General features: G+C 52.6%; 2 protein-coding genes across 2 annotated transcripts in view; one reads left to right on the top strand and one right to left on the bottom strand.

Annotated features, from left to right (window-relative positions):
- The window catches only part of Dlg4 (discs, large homolog 4 (Drosophila)), a 32,920-nt gene extending 27,170 nt beyond the window's left edge, over positions 1-5,750 (bottom strand). Inside the window, exons 1-3 of the mRNA XM_013013130.1 lie at positions 5,732-5,750; positions 5,469-5,567; positions 5,151-5,191 (exon numbers count right to left, since the gene is read on the bottom strand). Of these exons, the coding sequence (XP_012868584.1) occupies positions 5,151-5,191; positions 5,469-5,567; positions 5,732-5,750 (159 nt within the window). The remainder of the gene's footprint in view (positions 1-5,150; positions 5,192-5,468; positions 5,568-5,731) is intronic.
- A 997-nt stretch (positions 5,751-6,747) lies between these two features.
- The window catches only part of Acadvl (acyl-CoA dehydrogenase, very long chain), a 6,130-nt gene continuing 2,992 nt past the window's right edge, over positions 6,748-9,885 (top strand). The window contains exons 1-9 of the mRNA XM_013013337.1: positions 6,748-6,871; positions 6,949-7,024; positions 7,289-7,354; positions 7,440-7,512; positions 7,605-7,669; positions 8,005-8,139; positions 8,650-8,794; positions 9,049-9,178; positions 9,276-9,401. Coding sequence (XP_012868791.1) covers positions 6,828-6,871; positions 6,949-7,024; positions 7,289-7,354; positions 7,440-7,512; positions 7,605-7,669; positions 8,005-8,139; positions 8,650-8,794; positions 9,049-9,178; positions 9,276-9,401 — 860 coding nt within the window. The 5' untranslated portion in view covers positions 6,748-6,827. The remainder of the gene's footprint in view (positions 6,872-6,948; positions 7,025-7,288; positions 7,355-7,439; positions 7,513-7,604; positions 7,670-8,004; positions 8,140-8,649; positions 8,795-9,048; positions 9,179-9,275; positions 9,402-9,885) is intronic.

Genomic DNA, 9,885 nt, shown 5'->3' with positions numbered 1-9,885 from the left:
CCGCGATCCTCAGATCTCAGCCTCCTGAGTAGCTAGGATTACAGGCGTGAGCCACCAGCGCCCGGCTTCCAAGTGAGACTCTTATCTCCAATGGACCACCAGAAAACTAAAAGTGGAGCTCTCGTGGCTTAAGTGGTAGAGCACTGGCCTTGAATTTAAGGATAGCACCCAGGCCCAAGAGTTCAAGCATCACAACAAAAATAAATAAATAAATGGTCTCAGTTATCCATCTTTTATGTTTTTTGTGGGTCCTAGGTTTGACCTCAGGGCCTCCGCTCTGTCCCTGAGCTTTTTTGGTCAAAGCTAGCACTTTACCACTTTGAATCACAGGGCCATTTCTGCTTTTCTGGTAGTTAACTGAAGATAAGAGTCTCACAGACTTTCCTTCCTGATCTCGCTTTGAACTTCGATCCTCAAGGGCTGGGAAGATGGGTCCGTGGTAGAGTGCTTGCCTTGCATGCGTGAGGCCCTGGGTTCGATTCCTCAGCACCACATAAACAGCAAAAGCTGGAAGTGGTGCTCTGGCTCAAGTGGTAGAGTGCTAGCCTTGAGCTGAAGAGCTGAGGGACAGCGCCCAGACCCTGAGCTTACGCCCACGACAGACCAATAAAAAGAAAGAAAGAGAGAAAGGAATGAAGGAAGGAAGAAATAAATTGAACTTTGATCCTCATATCTCAGCTCCTGACTGAGTGGCTGGATTACAGGCTTGAGCCACTGGTGCCTGGCTAACTATTCAACTTATATAAAATACCCAGCCACTGCAGAATGGATGACTTCCCTAGACTCTCGCTCATACATTGATAGGCATCTGTTAGATGGCCCAAAAAAGATCCCCCGATGTCCTAGTTTCATATCTGGATAGAATGCTGGGTCTTCTTCAGACAGTGCAGAATGGCCTATACTCAAAGTTCCTTTCTAGAGTAGAAAATGTATAGGCTCGGCTTCTCCACAAGTGGGCGCTATGGCCCATTAAGACCCTCCCTCAGCCCCCATTTCCTTTTTTCCCTCCATTTTCCGTTTCCCCGTTGCCAGGCAACCAAGCAATCAAGGACTTTGCCGTCGCCTAGCAACCGTATCCCAGGAACATGGAGCTGAGGTAGGAGGGGTATTCTGATGAAATCTGAACAGGCCTCCATCTTAGGAAAATTGAGACGTCAGACCTCCAACCCCCGGATTCCCCGTGCCAAAGACCCTCGCGCCCAGTTATTTGGACAACAGCCCCTCCAATGCGGCCTCCCTTCCGCACAGGAAACCACGCACAGTCCTCCCAGGTCAGCCCCGCCCTTATTTCCCAGTGAGGTAACATAGCCCCGCCCCTTTCTGAAGGCTGCGGCCCGCCTCCTCGGATAGAGTAAGCCAGGCCCCGCCCACCCGTCTCCAGGAGACCACGCCTCCGTCCACTTCCCGCCCATCGCTCCCCCGGCCTCGCCCACACTTGTCCTTCCGCCACGCCCCTGCCGGCCAATGAATGTGGCCGCTGGCCACACTGCCCCGCCTCTGGCATCTTAGCTTTGCCCAATAAGGACCACCCAGAGGGTTTAACCGCTTCACCTCCGGGGCCTGACCAACACCCGCGGTCTTTTCCCCAGTTTACCCCCACCCCCACTTGTTCTGCTCCGCCCTCCGCCACCCTCGCCCGGCCCTCTAGTCCGCCACGCAACTTCAGTCGTCGCTGATTACCATAGCAACGGCGGCAGCAGCGCGGGGAGAAGGGGGAGGGACGGGGGCGGAGTGGGAGAAAGAGATGTTCAGAGACAGAGATAACTGGCAGAGATAGAGGAACGGAGTGAGATTAAGTGGTAACTGTAAAGCAGTTTTCACAGAGCACTGGGCTGAACACATAGTAGGCACTGAATAAATTTTCTGTAAATTACTGCGGCAAGAGACTATAAATATAGACAACGAAAGATGGTGGGCCGTCAGACAGAGCTGGGGAGCTCAAGACCAAAAAACCTGAGCACGCCCTAACCCACCCAGCATGTTCCAAGGGTAGGAGCCTTGTGCCCCCTGCTGGTTCTTTCTAGGCTACCCTCCTCTGCCCTGAATAGAGATGAACCACAACTCCCAACAGTCCTAAGGGCAGAAACACTTTAATACTGAAGGATCTTATGCCTCCAGGCCTTATGGGAGTTGGAGTCCCCTCATCCCGAGACTGACAAGTTTTCCAGCCAAGGAATGTGGCAAGCCTGGGTCTCCACGCATCATAAAACCCCTGAATGCACAATCTTCTCTGCAAGCCTCCTTCTTTCAGAGATGCTCCACCCTGGGCTCCATGGAAGAAATAAGATTCTGGAGGTGGGAATGAATAAACCCACCCACCCACCAAGAATAGCTGCCAGTGCAGGCAAGCCCCTCACCTTTGCTTGCATTCACGTGTCAGAAACAGAACCCACACATTCCAGTGGACTTTCTGTATACATCTGTACACAGGAAACACCAGCCAGGGAGCCAAGGCCAAGGAACAGGAGAAAGAAGGAGCACAAGACCTCACAGATATTTAAAAGAAATCCTAATGCCAGAGGAACTGAGGCACCAAAAAAAAAAAAAAATCTACTGAAACTACATGTGATGGAGTAAAGAAGCAACCTGAGAGAAACCCACAGACATGGGGGGGGGAACCCCACAGAATGGGGAAGAAAGCAAGTCGCCCAGATGGAGACAGGGGAAGAGAATAGGATCTAAAGGACCTCAGGCTCCAGCAGTCTCTTCCAATCATGCCCACACGTGCACAACACATGTGTACACACATGTGTGAGTTTGTGGCAGGGAACATGTGTGTCCTCAGCACCCTCCCATGAGAAGCTGCAGTTCCCACTAAATATAACCCCCTCCCCAGCCTGTGACTCACTTGGACCCCGCCTCCCCCGGCCCCCACTTCCTGTCCCACCCCCCAACCCCCAGCTGCCTGCCACCTGCCCAAGCCTCCCTACACACACACACCAGGCTCCAGCTTGCCAGTCCTGGAGTCTGGAAGCAAAGACCTAGGTATTCTGCAACCCATAAGGAGCTTGCTTGGACTCTTCATCCAGATCTGCTCATTCCCAGGCTCCAACCACAGGGACACCCTTGTTCAGATGCATATTCTGCCAGCCCTGCCCTCCTCCTGCACACCTTTTCACCCTAGTACCGTCTTCATTCCATAACCTTGGTCATAAGTCCTTAGGGACCCTAACATCCAGGTGTCCTCCACCACCTTGATCTGAAGTGTGTGGGGTAACAAGTCTCCTCTATCTGCTCTTCTCCCACTCTCTTGACCAGGGCTAGATGTAGTGTGGGAGGAGATGGGGTTAGTGGGCACCTGATTGGGCCACCCTCAAAATTTGCACCACCTATTTGACCCCTCCTCAAATCCTCTCCTCAACCTCTCATCATCCTTCTCAGAAACTGACAAGTTCAGCTGCCTGCAACCTTTCAGCTTCCCTGGAGTACCCCAGATCCTAACCTCACCTGGCCGATTCTCTCAGGCCTCAGCCCCCCCAGCAACTCCTAACTATATCCATTCCATATAACTGAACTGCAAATTAAGAGTTCTCTAAAATCAAGAGAGAACATTTATACTACAAGAGGCTTGGTCTATAGCCTGAAGGCTCTTTGACAGATGACATCCCCAGACAAGGTACAATCAGGTAACCTTTACCCTTATGTCGAGAGGAACCCCCTCCCCCAAAATTGAACAAGACATCTTGAAACCAGCTTTTTCCCCCAGGAGAGAAAAGGAACCTTCACACACATATAGCCCACCTTCCCACATACACTAGCATGACTACCATGGAAGCCAGGCTTCTCCTTAAATAAGTCGCCCTCAAATGTTACTGAACCCCTAAACCCACCAGATCACCAAACTATGGAATATCCCCAAATTTCCATCTCTATAGGTAGAAAGGGATCACTCCTGGGGGCACCTGTGGACAAACCCAGCATTTTCTCAGATGTGAACCCCACATTAAATTGTGACCCCAAAATACATCTTACTTCTCATCCACTTCACTTTAGAGCCCCCAGCCCCAGAGAAGGCGGCCTAACCCCTCTCCACAAATTCATTATCTCTCCCCAGTTTATACCCCCCCCATCATGCTTACCTTGGTTGTCACTATACAGAGACAGTCCATGTTGGGGGGCCTGGCCGCGGCGGCGGGTAAGGGGCTCTGACTTCATTGGAGTTTCCTTCCTCCCCTCGGTGGGTTCTCACCCCTCCCCCCTCCGCACCCCACTTTTGCAGGGGGGGCCAGGATGGGGGGAGGGGTGAGAGGGGAAGGAGGGGGTTGGAGAAGGGAAGGGTAGGGGAGCGTGGGAGGGAGGAGAGGGGGGCCCTAAAAGGGGCTCCCCAGTGGAGGGGAAGGGGCTTGGGGAGCACACCCTGATTCTCAGGAGGGGCAGGGGAACCAGGGGCTGGCAGCCCCGGAGTTCGGGGGCTGGGGCATGAGCTGGGGTGGGGGAGGGGAACTGGATTTCGGGGAGCCCCGGGATAGGGAAGGGTCTTGCCAAACGGCCAAGGGCTAGGGGCCGTGGCGGGGGAGTGGGGTGGGGGGGTTGGAGACGGCAGCGGCCGAGGGAGCCTTGGAGCCGAGGAGGGAAGGGGAGAGAGGAGGAGAGAGGAAGCAGGGGGAGGGAGGGAGGGAGCTAGGAGCCAGAATGGGGGGGTGCCTTGGCAGTGTTAACTCCTTCGGTGCTGGCAGGAACCCGGATAATGGGAAAGGAGATAGAAGCAAAATCAGAGAGGCCCTAAGGCAAACATGGAGACCTGGCCAGCCTCCAACGATGACAGCGAAGACCACGAGGATGGATTTCATTTCTCATCTAAGGCTGGGAGCATCCTCAGTGGTTAAATACTAGAGGGATCCCAGGGTGGGGGGCTAGGAGGTGAGGGAGGGGCTGGAAGGAGGGAATCCCTGGGGAACCAGTTCTCAGGATTCACAGGAGGACGCCTGAGATCAATTATGCCTTGGACTCTTTAGTGTTTGAAATTAGGGCAAGCAAAAGGGGGGAGAAAGGAGAAGGGCTACAGGACTGGCAGAAGAAAGCACATTTTCAATGTCTCCCCCCCACACACACACACACAACTTGCATGCCAACGACTCCAGACTTTGTGACCAGGGTCCCCAAATGTCAGTTTAATATTAGCAGAACTTTGCTCAAGCCCAACTGCTTACCTGACTCTCTGAGATGGAGTCCTCGTAATAGTCCAGGATATCTGTCACAAACACCGAACTGAACTAAGTCAGTCAATCATCACCATCCCAGGCCTCTCAAGCCACCCTGGCCATGGCACTTCTTTCTGGTAGAGGAGAATCTCCTCTAGCAAGATTGACCAATGCTGAGGGAAGACACTATTACAATGACCTACGAGGGACTCCATCTTAGACCAAATGCTCTCTGAGGTCCCAATGAGACCTGAAGTTCAGTACTTGCCGTTATAGCCCAAGCCAGCCCTTTTCACCATGGCCCCTCAAAAAACTGGAGTTACTCACCCAGTAAAGCCTGGAAGAGGTCACTGTGCAGTACTGTGAGGAGAGGAGGTGCCCACCGCAATAATGGGGGAGCAAGAAGCCAAAGGGCTGACCTGGGAGCTGGTGAAAAGCAAGTGACAGAGGATTGGAACCAGGAAGAGACTAGCATACTGTCACCTCAGCTTCCCCAGACACTAGGGAATGATTCAGGGAGAAATAGCACTGAGTCTCATACCCCCACTACTCTCCCAGGCTTCCCTTCCACAAGGACCTGTTATTTTTACCTCTTGGTCTCTGAGACATCTCTCTCTTCTCTCACTGTAATCTCCCTAATCCGCCAGGATTGGAGTTGAGCTGCTTTCTCCCCACTCAATTCTAGCTGATGGGTAAAATGGGCAGACTCTGAGCCAGAGGAATGGCTGTCATTCATCTGCAGGTCCCAAGAACCATCACAAACGCCCTGTTCCACATACTGTGGCCCCCTCTTCCCAAAGCTAGCCATAACTGAGTTATACTTTCCTGTGAGGTTGGGAAGGTCTTCCCTAAGAAGAGTATAGCAACTCAAAAAAGAAAGATGAGCCCAGCTCTTTCTCTCCTCTCAGGCCTGATCCCAGTACAAAAAGGAATATAAATGTCTTGTAACTTCTTGACCAAAGGCTAGAGAGGTGGGGTGGGAGGTTGTGAGCAGAATTTCTATAGACCTTCGTGGGCCTAGAAGAATCCAACTGTTTAGAGGTCTAGCCAGGGCACAAGGGCTCTGCAAGAAGCAGAGCACAGATGTTCAGGAAGCTCCCAGAAGTCTTAAGGAATTGACAGTGAACCCAGGGATTCCTCCTACTGTGCACTTTTTTGTGTTTTGAGTTAGTGACAACTCCTAGCTCTCAAGAGAATTTGCTTGGGACACACTCCAGCTCAAGTGTGCTGCCCCGCCATTCCTCTCTTTTTGTGTTAATGGGGCCAAAGTTCACGAAAACCTATGCCTGAGTCTCAAGCATCTACCTTGCTCTTCTCACTTCTCCCTGCTCTACCTGAGACGTCCTCCCTTCCTTCTACCGCCATACCTTTGGCTGCTATTGCCTAAGCAACTCCTCTTCTGCCCATCCTATCCCATCCTCCCTTCAGGAGACTAGGCTTTAGTTCAGACCGGTAGTATGAAAGGTTTGGGGAGAGACCCGGGACGCTTGGAGATCCCACTAAGTGAGAATATGCGAGGACTGTCCAAAACTACAACTCCCAAATGCACCAGCACCCGGAATCCCCGCCTCCCCGTCGCGCGGTGCATTGTGGACGATGAGTCAGGGCTGGGACGCCCAGCGTTGTACAAGCGGGACAAGCCAGACGGGTCGGCGTCCAAGGAAGTGGCTTCTGGAGAGGCTAGAGATGCAAACAGTGGGGCGACAGCTGCTGAAGTTGAGGGGCCGAAGGTGTGTGTATAACAGGAACAGTTGGGGGACAGCGAGACTGGGAACCGGGCCAGAACTAAACTCCTTACTCCCCACAGCCTGCGACCCAGTGAGTTCCTGGGGCAGCCCTGGCCTGTCCCTGCCCGTCGACCTTATGCTAGTGGGACCACTCAGGTAAGTGACAGCGGTCCTGGGAAGGCTGTGGAATTGATTCCACCGCGGCTTTCACCACCCTGCTACCAGTAGAGGTCTCCCTCCTCCATGTTATCTAGTGGCAGTTCTGACACCGAAAGTAGGGGAAAGGGCAAGCCAGGGTGACCCAGGATGAGACTAGGGAAAAGGCAACGAATCCACCCAACCCCCACAGCTAGCTCTTCCCTTGAGCTCTCCTTAGCCCCAGAAACTCTTTTCCCAAACTGGCAACTATCCCTTTCCTAGGCGGTTCTGGACAAATCAGACACCCTCTCCTCAGATGCTGCCACCAAAGAAAAACCAGCCAAGGCGGTATGTGGCTGGGAGGCAGAGTTTACCAAAGCCTGGGGTGGACCTGCCCCAACCAGCTCCCTGAAACACCTTTCTCCCTGCCCAGGAATCCAAGTCCTTTGCTGTGGGGATGTTCAAAGGCCAGCTCATCACTGATCAGGTGTTCCCATATCCATCAGGTAGGAGGAAGGTCAGTACTGTGTGTGGTTCAGGGATATCTTCTGACAACATCACCCTGACTAGCCTGTTCCTTTCCTCCCCATCTACGCAGTGCTCAACGAGGAGCAGACTCAGTTTCTCAAAGAGCTGGTGGGGCCTGTGGCCCGTTTCTTTGAGGTGAGGAATAACTTTCATACAATCCCTGATGGGGTAGGTAGAGATGTGAAGGAGCATAAAAAGAGCCTGGGCCTGGCACCCATGGCTCACAGCTATAATTCTGGCTACTCAGGATGCTGAGATATGAGGATCATAGTTTGAAGCCAGTGAAGCAGGAAAGTCCAGTGAACTACTCAGAAAAAGCTGGAAGTGACACTGTATGGCTCAAGTGGTAGAGTGCTAGCCTTGAGCAAAAGAAGCTCAGAGACAGCACCCAAGCCCCAAGTTCAAGTCCCAGAACAGCCCCCCCCTCCCAAAAAAAAGCCTGTGTATGAGATCCTTTGCTTTCTCTCCAGGAGGTGAACGATCCTGCCAAGAATGACACTCTGGAGCGAGTAGAAGAAACCACTTTGCAGGGGCTCAAGGAGCTGGGGGCCTTTGGTCTACAAGTGCCCAGTGAACTGGGTGGTGTGGGCCTCAGCAACACCCAGGTGAGAGGAGCCTCCTTATTCAGCAGTGTTCCACCCTACTCCAATTTGGCAGTTTCAGCTCCTTCTCACTCCAAGGACCAAGGTCTTCTCCAAGCCAACTGCTATGCCTAGGGGGTGCAGAGCAGCACTGTGGAACTGCTGACTTTCTCAGCTGTGTGGACAACCCTTACCCTAAAACAAAACACCATATATGTGCAGTCTCCTACTCCCCATGGATCTCACCCTGGTTCCCAAGTCCTTAAGAACTGACAACAGTAGGGTAATAGAGCTAAGGCATACACCAATACCTCTCACTGAAGTACCCAGTGCAGGAGATGGCACCTAGGGCTTTACACATGGTAGGCACTCTACTACCCACTCTATCCCCAGCTGCATTGCTTTTTGATTCCTCTTTCCTTCCCCACATGGAGAAATGGCCCAGACCAGGTCCTGCCCTGTTGTCCATACTCTCCTGCTAAAGGCAAGACCCTGTGAAGCCAGTTACAGCCCAGATGTCTGCTTTCCCTACAGTACGCTCGCTTGGCAGAGATTGTGGGCACACACGACCTTGGTGTGGGTGTTACCCTGGGGGCTCATCAGAGCATCGGTTTCAAAGGCATCTTGCTGTTTGGCACAAAGGCCCAGAAAGAAAAATACCTCCCCAAAGTGGCATCTGGTAAGGCAACCCTGAGACTCAGTGATTGGGAGGTGTCCTGGGCTTGGAACGATTCCACCAGTTGCTATTTAGATCACCCCCTAGTTGGCATATCCCTTGGGATACGTCCCAGAAGGCATCAAAGTTCTGATGGGAAAATGCAAGGAAACTGGATTGTGCCAGAGATGTTAAAAATCTGCCTGGGAGGATAAGGGGAGATGACAACAGTTGGATACCCATCAGGACTCCTGGTAAACGAGCTCTCTCCTCACCAGGGGAGTCTATAGCGGCCTTTTGTCTAACTGAACCCTCAAGTGGGTCAGACGCAGCCTCCATCCGAAGCTCAGCTGTGCCCAGCCCCTGTGGAAAATATTTCACCCTCAATGGAAGCAAGCTTTGGATCAGGCAATCTTTATCACTCTTCTCCCTTCTCTCCCTCAACCTAATTCAGCCTCCTTTGCTCTGAGCCCTCCATGCTAACCGCCTCCTCATTCTTCCTCAGTAACGGGGGCCTGGCAGACATTTTCACGGTCTTTGCCAAGACACCAGTTACAGATGCAGCCACGGGGGCTGTGAAAGAGAAGATCACAGCTTTTGTCGTGGAAAGGAGCTTTGGAGGTGTCACCCAGTGAGTGGGTTTGGGGAGGAAGTGGTAGAACCAAAGAAGGGGAGCAGCCACAGGGAATATGGCTGTTATAGGTCACCCTGAGGGGTAGTGTGTGCAAAAGCAAAACATGTGGGCACTATGTGCCCTTTGGGATGTATGTATGGAACTGACACACAGCCTTAGTGCCATCAACCAAATCCAATGCAGGGTAGCAGGATATAGCCAGGCTTCTCTAATCCCAAACTACAAGGGGTACAATGTATACATGTGCTAACAGTCTGAGACTTAGTTCCTCCTTGATCATAAGAAATGGAGGGAGCCGGGCGCTGGTGGCTCACGCCTGTAATCCTAGCTACTCAGGAGGCTGAGATCTGAGGATCGCGGTTCAAAGCCAGCCTGGGCATGTAAGACCGTGAGACTCCTATCTCCAATAAAACCACCAGAAAACCGGAAGTGGCGCTGTAGCTCAAGTGGTAGAGCGCTCGCCTTGAGCTGAAGAGCTGAG

The sequence above is a fragment of the Dipodomys ordii genome, unplaced genomic scaffold (genome assembly GCF_000151885.1).
Source record: "Dipodomys ordii isolate 6190 unplaced genomic scaffold, Dord_2.0 Scaffold19, whole genome shotgun sequence".
NCBI classification, from domain to species: domain Eukaryota; kingdom Metazoa; phylum Chordata; class Mammalia; order Rodentia; family Heteromyidae; genus Dipodomys; species Dipodomys ordii.
Note: the sequence above shows the minus strand (reverse complement) of the source record. Positions and strands in the feature narration are given on the sequence as shown.